At 45.0% G+C, this 17,356-nt stretch overlaps 1 protein-coding gene across 4 annotated transcripts in view; it reads right to left on the bottom strand.

Annotated features, from left to right (window-relative positions):
• Positions 1 to 4,341: 4,341 nt before the first annotated feature.
• Positions 4,342 to 17,356, bottom strand: part of fam222aa (family with sequence similarity 222 member Aa) — an 80,661-nt gene continuing 67,646 nt past the window's right edge. For all 4 annotated transcript variants that reach the window (XM_019862693.1, XM_019862706.1, XM_019862702.1 and 1 more), the window contains one exon: positions 4,342 to 8,661. In XM_019862693.1, coding sequence (XP_019718252.1) covers positions 7,187 to 8,661 — 1,475 coding nt within the window. In that variant the 3' untranslated portion in view covers positions 4,342 to 7,186. The remainder of the gene's footprint in view (positions 8,662 to 17,356) is intronic.

The following is a 17,356-nucleotide window of genomic DNA, read 5'->3' on the forward strand; positions in this document are numbered from 1 at the left end:
TGCTGACCGCTCAGCTCGTCCAGTGCAATTTTCAGTCTGAGCACCAGAATCCTGCACTCAACTCAAAAAGGAAGGAGACAACTCCCAGAGCAGCTCGAGGTTTAATTTTCTCTTTGCTGAAATAATTGCACGAAATACTTCCCATGATCCCCGGTGAAATATTACACCAAGGTGCAGTATTTCTAAATTGAATGAGCAATCACAGGGAGCACTGGGAGACGATGAGCCACAGACATATTGCTTGCGTAGCCTGTTGGATGACCTTTTAGTTCGGCAGATGAAACGAGGTCACTGAACCCAAAATGTTTCAGGGTGCCTAAAGTGACAGGCGAGGGCAGTCGACTGCCGGGCCTCCATCGGCATTGCTCATGATTTATTGTTAAATTGCCAGCGAGTCAATGTGGCGTGCAGGTGAATGAGTTTTGCTAATAAGAGAAGCATTTCTGCTCCACAGAGCTCTTTTTTTCTGTCCGAGTGAGCGTGCATGAAATCAGTGTGCAGTCTCCCAGTAATGCACGCTCTGGTGGAGGAGGCGCCCTCATCAGTCTCCAGTTTATCAAATGTTTTTAGGTGGGTGGAGAACTTGTGAGTGAGGTGACAAAAGAGGGGAAAATATCATTAATATTAATAGTTCTTGAATGTGCCTGTGTTGTTTAAACAGGAAGCGTTGTTTCTTTCCATGAAATGTTTGTGAACTATGTGCAGTTTAATTACTGTATATATTTTATATATATCCGGATCAGAAATCTAGATTATGCTCATTAACAAGTTGCTTTTATTGGCCAATATTTTTCATGAATAGCTCTATGATAACTTCTTATATTGGCTAATGCCACTTTCTTGAGTCATCAAGCATCACTAAATAAGAGCAGGGTTGGGTGTACTTGAACATGTCATCTCTTTTTGCAAAAGAAAAGAAAAGGAAGCAGCCCTTGTATCTGTTTTCTTGTTTCATACGGTTGGAGAACTCTGCTATGATTTGTGACAATTGAGATTTTAAGAGTTACAATTACCTGCTATTGAAGAGAGCTGTGTGCGCACTTTATCTTGACCACAAAAGACTAACGTGATGTCGCTTTTTTTGGCCTCAGTGCTAAGAATACTGTCACCAAATCTTCATGCAAGCTCAAACAAAGAGGATGGATGTGCCTTCTGCCTGTGAAATTAAAACGGCGTGTCCTTCAAGTGGTCATAAACCTTTGAGGATACCGTAACCAACAAAGGTTCAAAAGGTCATGTGAAGAGCAGGATTTCGGAGAACAACATATGGTGGAGATGTGTGTTCTAACTAAGACTAATATGCTTACCTTCATGACTGTACAGATAGCAAAGCAAGAGTGCGGGGTCTCGACGAAGCAGAGCGACAGAAGGGGCCCACATAGAAGTCATTTGCTTTATTCACTTATGTCAAGCAATCATACATAAGAGAGGAGAAGAGGTCCAAATGAATAGCAAACTTCTACAACTCCTACATTTCAGTCCTGAGATTGACAAAAAGCAGGGGGCAGAGCACGTCGCTGCGATGGAGGGCGGCGGGGGGGGGGGGACTGTGTGGCAGTTTGAGCAAATCCAAGATGACGCTTGTGGGGAGATTAGGAGGAAATTGCACAACTGCGGGAGGAAAGAAGGTAAGCAATCATTGGGATGCTTGGCTGTATAGGCACATTGAAAAGTTGAAACACCCCTGCAACAATTTTTTTTTTCTTTTTTTTTTTTTTTACAGATTTCTTTATTATTAACACCTTTTATTTTGTCCAAGATATATCACTTCCAAAATAGTGGAGTATTCTTTTACATGTTTTCATCCTGAGGAGACACAAACATAAATACATCACTGCAGGGAGAACAATAAGAGAGATGCTTTCTATATTTCCCCATTTCCATATATATTATTTTCTCAAGGTTGCCGTACCCTCAGACTTGGACATTGTTGGTGCATTTCAGATCATCCGGGAAAGAAAACAGCCCTGTTTGCCCATAGGAACATTGCACACAAACAATAAAGGAAACCGGAGGAAAAAGCAAAATCCCCAGACTTTAATATTTGAATTGGATATAGACATCTACATCAGAATATTTGGAGGCAATAAGCTTCTTCAGCTGAACCGATATCGTTTTGATGCTCAAGATATAGAACGGCCTAAGCCCCTGCTGGATGGGCTTTCGAAGCGAGTTCGTGATTGATGTGCTCATCTATGATTGTACATTGTATAGCTCATGGAGAAAGAAAAAAATGTAAATCATACTGGAGGGGGTGAACATATTTTGCCATACAAGAATGTGAATTATTGATTTGAATATTTTCTTGCTTGTTGGTGGGAGCGGCCCTGTGACATTATCTGCCTCTGCCAATAATAGCCATTGAGAGGGGGCGTTAGGAAGGCGCCCTGGAGGCCCAAGTTCTTACCCCCCCCCTCCCCCCCCGCACACACACACACACACACACACACACACACACACACACACACACACACACACACACACACACACACGACAAACACACACTTTACCATGCGTAAGCTCGAGAAACAGCGCCAAGACTCTACAGAGTGAGCAGCTGCCATTGTTTTCTTCAACGCTGCGCCCCTTATGGCCCCTTGTTTTTAACTGGCCCCGCTTCCCTCTCAGGTGGATAAAATACAGCAGGACCTTTGCACCAACTAAAGGTCTTCATGGGATTTACAAAAGGATCTTTTACAAGCAGCGAAAGTCAATTTCTCTCCACGTTGCCCTCAGGCCATACCGGCGAGCGTCTCGCTGCACTTGAAAACAGGTTAGCAGTCGATAAGTTTTATAGATCTAAATGTCCTCATTCACATGGTGCTCACATCTGTCCTTTCCTGGGCACCGTAATTGGCTTCCAGCATTTAAAACTTAATTGATTTACTAGAATGTGATACATGGAGGCACAATATGTCTTTCAGCATGATTTCAATGGAGGTTGAATTTGAATATGAGGCCGCCGAGCTGAGCGAAAGAGGGGCATCAGATAGCGGCACCATGCAGGAACATGGCAATTATCCTGATTACTGATGCTTCGAGGCTTTTCTGACCCCCCCCACCCCCAAATCCCTCCCTGTATCTCGCTCCGCTCCGAGATCTGTCACATTGCACAGGGCCCCCTCAGCCAAGCGGGGAGCAACCATGTATAATCCAACAGAAAACAAATCCCCCCGCCCCGATCAAACACAGCCGGCTTTCAAAGCGGGCCGATGAGCCCGGGCGCCATGGTGCGCCGCTGAGGCCCTCTGAGACGCGGTGGAGACTGGGCTTTAGCCGCCGCCCCCACTACCATCTCTCCCACCCGAGACCCCGCCGTCCTCCCTTTCAATGGCGAGCAGTCATAACCTTCAGTTTGTTTTAAGTACTGCTGAACCCTGTTGGCCTTGGACGGGCGGGTGGGGGGGGGGCGGATAATGACATGCCATATGCCACTCTGCCTCTGCAGCCGAGTGAGCCGCATGCATGGATCAGCTCAGGCACAAATCAATTTGAAATTTAATTCTATTATCCTAATATGGCCTCAAGCATACATTGTCCAAATTGGGAAGCCGGGTTACAGCGTGGCCAAGATGCATCTCATCAAAAGGACCTCGTTTGTGGAGTCTGGGACAAATACTAGCTTCAAAATGACGCCACATAACTACTTGCTTTCAATATGAATGCAACGTGAATTGACAAAGTCTTGTCTCTCTAATTATTGGAGTCCTCTCTGTACCTTACAGGAAATCCATTCCTATTTGAAAAGGGTTTTGATTTCACCCCTGTGTGTCAACTGAATACTCTCCACTGGTACTGTCACCCAATACTCTCATTAGCTGAAAGGACGGCTGCCCCAGACCTCCACTGGTGGGAAAGGCCAGACACCAGAATCTCCGCCGCCTCAAGTGTTGCCTCTTGACTTCAACGTCATGTGACAGGGTTTAATGCTTGGATGCAGAAGCCAAACGGAGGGGATTTAGGGAAGGGATGTATCTGTAAATCTATCAAAATATTTCTACAAGATAGAAAATATGGCAGAATCGGATCGCAGCTGGGGCATTAAGCTCTTGAAAGAACAACACTTATCTTTTTTTGGGGGAATGTTGAGGAGGCTTGTGTTCTTGAGGCCATCGGGACTTCAATGACGGTGGAGGGTCTATAATCACCAGCAAGTCACATTTTAAGGCTCATAGTCAAGATTTAGGTCGGCCGTCAAAGTTCAAATAAGGACTCACTTATTTTTTGATTCGGGGAAGAAGAGGATCCATCATATTGTCAGGATTCAACATTTTTGTTGAATTGCTTTTTTTAAGTACAGCATTTAGAACCTGTCAGGATTAAAGAAGAGAACTTAAAAAGTTTTTTTTTTTTTTTTATCCTTCTCCTTGACAGCAAAGGTTCAACATCACCCGTCAAGCCTCTGCTTGAGGTCCCACAGGGTCCAACCTCCCGCTGACATCTAAAGGACATCTAGGTTTAGAAAATAATGACAGACGTCAAAGCCAAAACGTGGCCTCTGGATATATTCTTAAAGAAATTTATTTTACACCTCAAAACAAAACAAACAAAAAAAAAGGGGATAGGGAATAGGGATGTGGTACATTGGGAATGTATTGACAACTGTAGTTTACATTTTTTTTTTTGGTGTAAGCTCAGAGAAAAAAAAATGTTCATACAGTCATTATAATTGCACTTCATAAATCTAGACTGATGCCAGTATTTCCCCTCAACAAAGCTCTGGCTCTCGCTTTATTTAATAAATTGAATTTAGCATTGAAATTCCACTGACAAAAGAAATGCTAATCAAGACCACAGGTCTGCTGCACTGATCCAATTTTTCTCTTTCACTTGAATCCCACAAGGCAATAACACATCGCAGTAATTTAAGTGCAGTACATTCAAGGGAATCTCACAGTCATAATAAATATTTCACCACTCTGAATCATCTAGTTAAGACTGGGCCGGGCTAAATACGTACATCCCAAACAGAGGCCTAAAAACGAACACGGAAAAGCAACGACCCTTGTCCCATTTTATCTGATGGCAGAGGTGAGCAAACGATTGTTTTCATTTTGTATTTGCAAGAGAACTGAATCGTATCTCCCAAAGTAGGACTCACTGCTATCCCAGCTTCCTCTATCGCTATGATGACACCTGACAACGAAGGCAGATGTGACAGTTACACGTATTGAAGGCGCTAAGTCCTCCATGAAATAGGAAGCGAGATCAGCAAAAGAATTCCTGTACATTACTCAGATATGATTTTATGGGTACGGTGGTCGAAATCTTCAAATGACACATGGGAAAATGCAAAGTCTGAGGCTTTTGAAGAGCTAGAATGCACACACACACACACACACACACACACACACACACACACACCGCACACACGCGTTGAGCACACGTACATTTATCGTTATGTCGACAACCTCGCAATTCACATTTTTTTTCTTTCTCTGTGTCTTATGTTCTTTTTAAATAAGTGTTTCAAGATTTATCGTTATGAAGGAGTATTAGGAAGACACCGAAAGGAAAAGGAAAATTATGAGAAAAAAGTTATTCGTGAAGATAAATATTTATATTGTCTCAACAAAAGAATTAACTTAAGAAAGTAGGAACATTAAATACATTTAAATAAAAAAAAAAAAGTCATTGTTTTTGATGAGGGAATATGAAAGCTCCTGTGTCACTGTCTCACAGTGAAGCCCCGCCATAGTATTCAGGTTGTATCATAAATGGTCGACAACTGAAAATAATAAGAGTAATGATGGTAATGCTGTTTTGGTAACATTATGTTCTCACAACATTCTAACTTTATTCTCATAGTGGAATTATTTTCTTTTCTCAGCGGGCCTAATAACTCCTTCGTCATGGCGCAGGGTGGGTGACAAGTGACGAGGCATTAGAAATAACTTTTGGAATTTTGAAGTACAGTATCGCTAAGGTTGTTTTGAAACCATTTTTTTCCAACAGGCAACACTTAATGGGGATTTCGTATTGTGTTATTTCCCCGTTGTCTTGATTTATTTTCCAGTTACTTGACTGTCTGTTGGTTTGTTGTAACTGATGCTACCTTTACTTACTGCCTGTTGATGTCTGACCTTCTTTCATTTTGTCATTTAATAAAGCGTGTCATCTGATTTAAAAACAAAACATCTAATTACAATATTGATCATATGATTTTTTTTTTTTTAATGCCTATTCCTTTTCACCCACCCTGTTGATTCCAGTGTTGGTTTGGAAAACAAGCTCTCACAAATCAGGTTCTTACAGAACCAAAGCAGTGATGATGCCTCAAAACAGGACATAAGAAACTGCTACTTTGCTTGAAAAGGAAGATTTAAATCATAAGAACCAAGTGGAAAGAACAACGCATCAGACATTTCTCCCCCTCTCGTAGCAGCCAATGCATATAATATACCTACAAATATATAAAACAACATAAAATAGGTTCAAGTTTTTCAAGTTTCTTAAATATATCATATCCAAACTACCCAATTCCAAACTTCAAAGAGAACAAGATTCAAGCAGTGCAATTTATGTATCAATTATAACAGCAATAATCATGTACTATCCTTTCCTAATCGGACTTGATGATTCTTGTGCAGAACACGAGAGAGAGTCCTGGCTATAATTTCACTGAGTCTGTCTTCATCCATCTGCATGTGGATTTGGATGTTGAGAGCAGCCCTAAACTTTGGTCCTCTGAAGACCACTTATTTCAGTGACAACCTACACAGTAGCTTCAGTCTTAGTATTTGAAGTGGGGGTATGAGTGGCATATGCACTTCATGTCAAGCTATGAAGAAAAAAATAAAAGAGAGAGAGAGAGAGAGAGAGAGAGAGAGAGAGAAAAACGTCAAAAGTTCAGGCAAGTAAAAGATCAGCAAAACAAACGGAAACAGAAAGACAAATATATCAATGCAAAATTCCTATTGGCAAACTGCACAATCGGGAGAATCGTGAAATCCCTTTTCTCCCTCCCCCACTTGCAATTACTACTGCCTTTTCTTATTTGGAATTCTCAGAGCCTGGCTTGAAACCACCATAGATTGGATCACACAACATAACAACAGCTCTTCCTTCGAAGCTCACACACCCGTTAAAGCAAATCTTCACCCGCACGCAACCGGATCTGTCCTTTTGACTTTTTCGATGCTCTTTACAAATTCACAACTTGATTTCTTGTGATTCCGTCGCGCCTCTATCTGTAAACGGGGAGGCGGATGTGCGCGTGCTGGTGGTCCAACAGACGTGGCACCGACACAGTCTCGTAGCCTTTGCCCAGCATTTGCTCCTTTATGCACGGTGGGTGGATGTCGTTGATCAGGTATTCCAGAGACTGCAAGCTGCTGCTCAACACAGACGTGTTGCACAAACTCTTGCTGGGCAAGCTGCAACACAGACGACCTCCGCTGTCGATGCCGGGGTGATGATGATGGTGGTGGTGGTGGTGGTGGTGATAGGGATGGTGTGGGTAGCCCACTTCTCGGTGGCCCGTGGCCGACCCGCCTGTGGAGGGGACCAGAAGCTCCTGGGGGTTGTAGCAGTCACTATCAGGTGTCACCAGGACACTGTTCCATGGGGGGGCAAAGTACTGACCCACCGAGAAATTCCCATGCATGCCCATGCAGTTCAATGGGGAGGAGCTGACTTTTTCCAGCCCGCCTCCGCCGCTAGCGCTCGCCGTCAGGTGGTAAGGTCTGGATGAGGACGAGGAGACTTGCCCCGCCATGATCCCTCCGACAGGAATGCAGCTTTCGGGGGACTTGCTGACGGCCCCTCCCCCTCCGCTGCCCCCGCTGTACATTCGTAGCACTGCCTGTTGTTGCTGCTGCTGCTGCTGCTGCTGTTGCTGCTGCTGCTGCTGCTGCTTCTGCCAGAGGATGTAGTCCATACCGTCCGCGTAAACCCCGCTCTTGGCCGCTTCCGCGTTTGGAGGCGGCAACCCTGGACCCGTGTACACCATGTTGGCCTGTGGGCCGATTCCCACCACGTAACCTCCACCTGAAGAGCTCGAGGAGACCCCCATGACAGTGGTCCCCTGCTTGGAGGGACTGGAATTGGAGGGTGCTGCCCCTTGACACACCTGCTGCAGAGCCTGGGCTTGGCAATGCTGGTTGATCTGGTAAATGATGCTCTGGATAGAAGGGAGGTTGGACTGTGGGGGGAGAGCCAGGCCACGCCCCCCCGCCACAGGAATCACCGAGCCAGCGACGGTGACGTTGGGGGGGACTGACAACCCAGGGCCCTCTGGAGGCTTTGTGGGCCCAGTTTGATATCCCATCTGGCTGGGGCCGGTGACTAAAGTGCTACTGCTAGGTGGGTATGGGGCAATGTGGGCTGGAGAGAGCTTAGTCCGTCTGCCTTCGGAGTTCTTCAGAACACCTTTTGACGAGATGAAGGTGGAGGTTGATGATGATGAGGGGGAGGAAGAGGACTTGACAATGGCAAGCAGGCCATGGTAGCCCCCCGTGTGGAAGTGTGGATAGGGGCTGTAGCGCTGGCCAGTGGTGTCATATCCATTTACAGTCCGGTTAAGGTGCTTGTGCTGGGGAACCCTGATGTTGGTCGGGAAGATCTTAATGGACAGAGGGCTGTTGGCTGTCTTCTGAGCATAGGCATCAAGTTCTGCTGCAGTGGGGTAGCGAGGGGAATGTGTAGGCACCACCGGGTCACCTGGGGGTCAAAGAGAGAGGAAAGAATGAGATTCAACTCCATGTTGACCGTTTTCACTTTTTAATGACTACCGCGGTCTAGGGGGGACAACCAGAGATGCCTTCAACCTAAACCGCCCCCCCCCAAAAAAAACAAACAAACATAATTTGCATGTACTAATCAGGATTCCTTTGCAGCGTTCCTCCATTAGAGATTTCTTTCTTTCCATCTTATTTTAACTCCCTTGTCGAGTGGATCTTTTTTTAAAACTCATTCTGTCAAAAGCCTGGAACCTTAGGCGGTGTTAAATCTGTGCATTGTGAAATTAATTCAAGCTCTCTTTAGCAATGAATTAGGTTAGCCTTGCATACTAAGCAAGGGGGGAGTGGATCAAAGCTTGTTAATTTGGAATGGCACTTTTGAGAATTGTCAGTGGTTCAGTCAACGTGTGAACAGGCCCAGTTCTAAAATCGATGGTGTGTCATTCAGGTGCCCGCTGGCCACAACATTGTGTTACATAAATAAATAATACAATTCTAAGTTAATTACATCAAATTCTGTTTTTATTTACGTTTAACACTTCATTGCAATAGGATTTGTATCTTGTAGTGGTTCTGCAACACACTAAGAACTGCCACCAATATTTTAGACAAACTAAACGGGGTTACCAAAATATTTTGCCAATTTTGCACCACTGCAAATTAGAACAACAACAATATGCAAAAGCATCGACAGTAAATGCTCTGTGGTGTTTGCAATATGAAACTCCCCAATCCCAGAAATTCAATTCAGCAGCAAAGGCGGCGACTGTGAATAGCAATGGCCCCTTGTTCAATGAGGCAAAGCTCAAGGTGGCAAACAGGAAAATGGCAATTTCGAAGAAAAAAAAAAAACCAACAACTCATGTGTCATTGTTGGGAGCCCGGTCATGGAGGTGAGGGGCCACATTGAGATTGGATTTAAACAACATTATTCAGGCAATTTCATGGCTACTTAGCTCAGTGCAACAGAAAATGTGCGTGGAGGGGGTTGGGAGGAGAACTCAATTTACAAGCGATACATCAGCTGCCACAAATGACTTGCGGTACCTTTGTAAATTTATATATTTTATGCAAAAGGCAACCAAATACACACACACACACCCACACCCACACCCCCCCCCCCACACACACACATCAAGTGTCATGACTGTGCTGTCAGCAACCTAAAGAGTGTGCCCAGGTTGCAGACTGTGACGACGACTCACTCCATTTCCTTTCCAGTTGCAAAATCATTTAAAAAAAAAAAAGACTCCACAGCCAAATAGCCTCCATCCTCATTTCTGGGCTTCCAATACAGATAGCACGGGGAGTTAATTTCAACAACCCAATGGGTCTCCAACTGCGAACATGATTAAATCGACAAGATCCATATCATAAAAGAAATAAATTTGGAATTTAACGACAGAGGGGAATGGCTGCAAATAGCCTGTGCTGAATTTAGTGCATGACCTATTGCGGTGCCATTCCTCCCTCAAATTGAAAATTCCTAGAATTAGATGTCGTTCTTTCTTAGCTCAATCGTATGTTGATGATAAATCTAAATGTGTGTATTGGACGAAAAGATAGTGCCATCCGAAGGGGTGGAGTTCAGCGCACCAAGCTTCGACCTCGCCAGCCTTGATGAGGCGCCGCTCGGCTTCCCCGGCGACGTCGCTGCCAGACGCTTTGATGCGCTCACTCACAGTGGAAAACTGACAAGAGTTGTTTGCTTTGCTCTGAAGAGGGAAAAACACGCTCATTTCAAAGCCCATCGCTGGTCCACATGCAAATGGAAAAGGCAGCATTTTTTTGCTGATCTGCTTTACATGAGGAAAAAAAAAAGACCATCTTTGATCACCACATGGTCCAAATGAGGAAAGATTCTTGGCTTTCAGGCATATCAAGGGCCTTGTGTCCTGCCGCCCTGACAAGCCCCCAGATGCATTATGCCCATCATTCCATCTAATTACTGCCACATGAAGAGGATAAAAATCTATTTTCAAAAAACCAGCCAGAAATTTATTAAAAGGTGGCTAATTATTTTCCTTCGCACAGAGCGAGTCCATATTTTACATGACCAAGTTTGCATTTCTTCAAAAGCATAAAGCCCTCTCTCTCTCTCTCTCTCTCTCTCTCTCTCTTTCTCTTCCATGCCTGGCCCTTGTTTGTCAATAGGCAGGGACTTTGGCACAGCAACCTGGCATCAAAGGCCTTCACACTTCACAGGCCACAGGGATTAGAGGCCTTTCAGGCCTACAAAACCCATCTCGGCTCCACAAAGGTTTCCGGTTATTAGAAATCACAGGCATAAAGGAAGAAGAGGGGGGAGGTGGGGAGGCAGATGAGCATCTGGATGCTTCCGATTCCAACATCCTTTTTTTTTTTTTTTTAAAGTTGCATGGCAGAAATGTTATCGCAAACTTGATCACAATTAGCATGGGCCGTAATTTTGCTGGCCGGCGCACAGGCCGGCGCACAGTTTATGTCGGCACATCTCGTTTCTCCAGAAGCAGGAAGTTTGTTCTACTGTGTGACTTATTGGTTTTGTTTGCGGCAGATCCACGCTAAGAGCAGCAGAATAGAGTACAGATGGTGCTTGCAGATAAAACATCCTCCGAGGCAGCTTGCACCGTCTTTGTGTGCGCCCTCACCTTCTCGCAAGATCGGGGCTTTCCTGCACCTGTGCGCACGCCTCGGCGCGCCTGTGCATGCAAATACCACGCGTGAAAGCCGAAAAACAAGGCACGCAAACACCGCACACACCAACCTGCATCTGCACTTGTGTGTCTCGTTTGACATCAGTGAAGCATGTTGTTATCCTCTCTCATGAAATGTAGGGCAGGGACAACAACAGGTGCCAGTGCCGGCGACAGCCTGCAATGCCTCCTGGGCTAAATGCTTCACACTCGCTTCATTTCGACACGCGACAGCCTTGTAAGGATTAATTATTTCCCCCGAGGATGCAAAAATATGCTTTTTCCCTTCCGGAGATGAGGTGCATTCACCAGCACGTGAAATAGCATCCAGTTAACGAACAGGGCAAACCTGAGCAAGGAGTAAGCAACTTTAAAAGAAATGTAAATAAACAAAGAAGATGATTGAACTGCGGAATAGATGAGCTAAAAGTGCAGGCAGACATGCCTTTATTAGAAGCAATCACGTGCTGGGAGCTGAGCTGGCAGGGAGGCAATTAATGGGCTGACCTTCGTCCTTAATAATCCAGGGCCTGGCACACAATGCCCATGTGTCAGGGCAGCACATCTCTAAATGCCACCACTCATTAGCACGATGCACGCGGTGAGGGAGGCTATCTGTGCAGCGTTCTACTCTGCGGCCGTCAGACAGGCACCGAGAGCAGGCGTGGGATAACATGGCAGCGCGGGGCGGTGATATGATCTGGAAAAGCCATTCCGCTGGGAGGATGGCCACTCTCATTTCTCTCCATTTTTGATTGGCACGAAGCCCCCCAAGCGCAACGTCCTTGGCGTACCCGGTGCTGTCACTGTGATTGCTTGCGTGTGTGTTTGTGTGTGTGCGTGCGTGTGTGTGTGTGTGTATTTGGAGAAGGGGGTGCTCGATTCTTAACACTCAATTAACACTCCTTTAATTAGCCAGCAGTACATTTTGAATTCTGATGAACTAATTTTCTCGGTGTGTGTGTGTGTGTGTGTGTGTGTGTGTGTGTGTGTGTGTGTGTGTGTGTGTGTGTGTGTGTGCGTGTGTGTGTGTGTGCAGGGGGCGGCCTGCCAAAGACGAGGTCCACTGGGTACAAAACAGCAATAAAGAGGGAACTGGTTAGATTAGACTGAATCCATTAAATTCTGAGTACTTTTTTTCAAGCGAGAGGTCAACCTGTGTTGATCACACCAAGGCAAAAGCAGATGGAGTGTGTGAGAGAAGGGGAGGCAGGTAGGGGAGATGCGTAAGAGTGGAGCATCAAATCCAGAGGATCACAGGAATGCGTTGCATTTTAATTAAGAAATTTAAATGAACAAGCATAGGAAAAAAAAATCTTTGAGAACTACCTAAAATGCCCTCACTCCAAATGATTGAAGTTCGGAGTGTTCCACAATCATAGAAAACTTTCTTCTTATTAGTGAAAAAAAAATAGCACTACATCAAAAAGCTCTCAGCATTTCCTTCCTCACTTCTGCAGAGCCGATATCTCCACACACTTTGATCCCAGCGGACCATGTAGTCAGGTCAGCGGGGGGGAAAAATTGCTTGCTTAGATGAAGGGAGAAGACTGGTTGGTTGATTTGCAATTACGACGCAGAAAAGAGGAAGGGAATGGCTAACAACACTTTGCTGGCAGAAATTACGGCTACATCGAATAATAATCGATTCATCGAGAATTTTGTTGAATTGAGTGCATCTGATTTTCGGCTAATTGCGTCTTGAAGCTGTTGAACCTGCAACCAGCTGATGAGTCTATTTTGTGGTCTCAAGCCAGGAAGCAAGTTTTGTGATTTTCAATAAAGAGTGGAAAATACTGCCGGAGAATCATATGTTCCAAATCCACTCTCGTCCCATCAGCTCCCACTGATTTTGCATCATGGTGAATTGTATTATACTAAACATGCACATCATTGCTGGTTTTTCCATGAGCACTTTTACAGCAATGTCGTTAATAAAAACACACAGCCGATGTTAATATAAATACTCAGCGCCGGGGACAGATCTGTGTTTTCACAGGCATCACTGTATGTTTTGTGTGTAGGTTTCAATGTTTTGATGTTTTGAAACAGTCATGATGTATCGGTTTACTCTTGAGACTTCCATGCGGGTCGTGTGGATTCAGTCACCACTCAGTTACGGTGTCAATGTGAGTGCAAGGGGTTGTCTGTCTGGATGTGTGATTGTCAGGTCGCCTGTCAATTGCACAAAGCTAGATCATATAAGCTTCAGGTCTGGAGCAAGGTAGGGCAGGTAAAGGAAGCTGGCTGCGTTGTATATCTTTGTGTTGTAACGCAGACCGCAATGACATTGTCCCGTATTGTTTTTGTTTAACTTTATGTGTCTGTGTTTCTGCTGATGCTGCACCTGCGTCTGACGTAGTAAGGACGTTCTCATCGCCGATTGGCTGTCGCTGACGCTACCGCTGCCAAAAGTTCACTGTACCGACTGACTGAAATCTGACAAACTGAGCTGACTTGAAATAAAAGAGACTGGTGATGACAGAGAGGCGGGCTGGCCGCTGGCAAGCGACGAATGACAGACCGGCGAAATGAACTGATCTCTTGCTGTTACCATTGTAAACAATTTTTGACTGACTGTCCTAGAATGATGGAAGCACGGTTAAAAATAACCAGAGGTGGGCAATTTACAAAATGTTGCCAGTCCATCATCCATCAGTGACCTGGGTATCTGTCCTTTATTTTCAGTCCGTCATTTTTCTTCAAGCCGAACCAAAGAGTAAATGTCACTCAGTCGGTCCGTCATGTTATTTGAAACGCATTTCTGGCATTGCTTCTGTCAGTAATATATTATTATTATTCTTACAGCATATGAACGGTCATTGTTTTCTGTGTTCTGATTTGCTGATACATCACTGATAAAAGGTGGAGAAACACCAATCAAATTCAGGGATTTCATTTAATGCGGGTATTTTTTCACCGCCACCAACCAACACGCACAAGATTTTTATTTATTTTTTTTACGTTTCTTGCCATTCGTCAGCAAACTGGGCATCCATCGGTGACAGACTGACAGACCTTCTGTCAGTACTGAGGGAATGCCCACCAGTGAAAATAACGATGACGGAGTGATGGACTGGTGACGACAGTTTTGGTTCATTTTGAAATAATGACGGTGACGGACGTGTGCCGAATAAAAAAATTACAGATTGACAAAATTTACTGGCTCGCCCACCTCTGATCAACGGTTGTTGTTGGAACTACCGGACTGAAAAACAACAACATCATCATCCTGTAGACCTCAGTGATGGCATATGTCATTCCTGCAGGAAACAAATTCCTCCTCCTGGTACCTTCTGCCTTCAGCCTTTGTATCATACAAAAAAAAAAATCTGAATCCAAATCTATTATGTACCAGTACACCCCGGGTAATAACGGTTTGGACTTTTTTTTACTCGCTCTTTGCAACCAACCCAAAATGGGTTCCGATCCACCAAGAATCGCTGATTTCAGGGACTGCGAGGACTGCACGTGGATAGGTCAAATTTATGCATTCACACTCAACCACAAAATAACACCTAGCTGAGTGTGACTTTTAGACAATGACTTTTAGAAATGTGGCTTTTATGGCAAAAGCACATCCCGGGCTCATGAAACTTGAGGGGGAAAAAAAAGTCGACTGCAACAAAGTGAGCGTGTTTTCCTGAAGTAACGCTTGACTTGAAGCTATTGTTACGCATTTGGCTGATAGGATCATGGTCTGGATGACGCTCTGGCCCTGCCTCGTTTGCTGTCGGGAGGGTGGGGGTGCTTGGGGGCAGCGTGGCATCCTGAACAATACCTGCCTTGTGCCAATGGAGGTGTCATCTGCACAGGCCTGATTAGTCAGCGATTACAGCGAGGCCTCAATTGCCGTGACAACTGCCGCAAACACAATAAGCCTTGATAGAGCCAGCTGTTTGGTCCTCTGCAATTAACCCCACATCCCACTCGTCTCCGGCAGTGCACTGCCTCTAATTGACTATTGCCTATACAAAGCAAAGGCTGTTGGGCCAGACCCCCTGGACGCAGCCCCCCCCTGCGAAGGAGATGATTATAATAGAGGCGTCCCGTCGACTCGGCCGCCAGTCAATCAAAGCCTCACTGCCTCACAGGAGCTTCCTGATGAGTGAGAGAGCAGAGGAGGCACATGTATGAGGCCATGCGAGAGCGCCCTCCTTGGAGCGTGCGGGGTGCTTATCGTGTATGTGGGTGGGTGGGTGTAGAGGTTGCGACGACAAGTCGAATATGCCTTCAGTCCAAGTACTAATCAATTCAAGTGCATGTGAGGAAACCCTGCTGCTTGCTGCATATCAGAAAAGCCATTTTTGGGAGCACTCATCTCGCTCTCTGTTCATCTCAAGGTTGATTTTCTGGGCTATGCAGACAGGGAAAAAAAAAAATCAAGGCAATTATTTGTCAGGCCTCTGTTATCTATAATTGCAAAGATAAAAATCAAACTGCAATGATTTCTCTGCGGATAGAGCTGTCTGAATTCACAGCTGCTTGTGTCATCATAATCTTCAAACAAATGCATTGTCTGCACCTAACTCCACTCTGCCTGCACTCAGTTGGGAATATTTATTATTGAGGAGGCTGAATTATCGATGGAATGTTTCAGGCACATACTTTATAAGAGGAGTCGAAAGCATGTTATGTGAGCGCATCTCGGTGTGGATGAAATGAGAGATTAATTTTCAAAAAGCGGTGTCACACTAACCACATGAGTTCTTTCCAAGCGTGCCAAGATGTTGCAAAGGGCAAAGAGGACCGTGACAAAGTTTAAATGACTTGCACACTGATTGCTCACAAGCACGCACACATGACACAATGTCAAAAATGGATTTAATCATTCAAAGACTTTTTTTTTTTTTTTGGTTTTGAATCTTGGACCAAGCATCCAAATCTAATCTTTGATTTCATTGAAGTCACCCTATTCTCAGATGTGATCTATTTCCTGCACAGGCAGAGAGAAGAGAAAAACAAAACAAACTGGGAGCCTAATTATGGCTCTCCTTTAAACCGACTCCAACATGAGGTCATTCACTTGGCCTGCAGAGAAGTGGTCCGTCCGTATTATTACTGCAGCCATTGTGAATGAGAGGAGGTCTCAGGTACACCTACGAGTGAGCTTAAATTCGACACACGATGCTTCCTCGTAACATTTAGGGACACAAATATAAAGACAAGTCTCCTTCGCTCTCCTTACTGTAACCAAATAAAAATCATTTTGGACAAGTATATGTACTCCTATTTTGAGGAGAAGTTTTGGGCATGGCCCGTTTCTGTTCCCATGCCACGCTCGTGATTGGAAGAGTTTGGTGTGGAAGCACTTGACCCAGCCCAGACCACAATCTGAAAAAAAAAAACAACAACCCCAAACACACTCCAACGTCCTTATTTATCAAGGCCAAGGCATCACAGCAGCTCATTAATTTACACCGGTTCCCTTTGAGGACGAGCAAAACCAACAGGACGCTGCCATGTTTACATTTTCTCTCTAGAATTAATCTCTGAAGCCAGATGTCACTGGATCAGCCATGAAAATTAATTAGCAGGGTTGATGTGGCAACCTCGTGCACTTTCCATCGTGACCTGCCTTTTATGGGCTATCAGGAAAATTAGTGAGAAATGACCTCCTCTGGCTCAGACGCCCCTTCGTTTGAGAATTACTGATAACCTTCCAAAGCTAATACAGTACGCGTTCTCTCAAGCTAAAAAGTCCAGTGGATTAGAGGAGAAAAACAGGTGGATCCAAAGAGGGACAAATCTCAGCTGACATCACAATGCAGTTGCCCTCTCTGACCCCGAAAGCTACGCAATTACAAACAGTGGAAATTCTTCCGACGTGTCTCTTGATCGTCTCCGTTCTCTCGTTCTGTTTTCATCCCTCTCGCCTCCCGCTATCTATCTTTTCTCTGCTTCAGTCCGCCTTGTCTCTCCAGGCTCCCTCCCCTCTCCTCTGTCTTTTCCATCTCGCTCTCCGAGTAAGTGAGTTTCATCTGGGGTGCTTGCCGGGCG

The sequence above is a fragment of the Hippocampus comes genome, unplaced genomic scaffold (genome assembly GCF_001891065.2).
Source record: "Hippocampus comes isolate QL1 unplaced genomic scaffold, H_comes_QL1_v1.1 scaffold147, whole genome shotgun sequence".
Classification (NCBI taxonomy): Eukaryota; Metazoa; Chordata; class Actinopteri; order Syngnathiformes; family Syngnathidae; genus Hippocampus; species Hippocampus comes.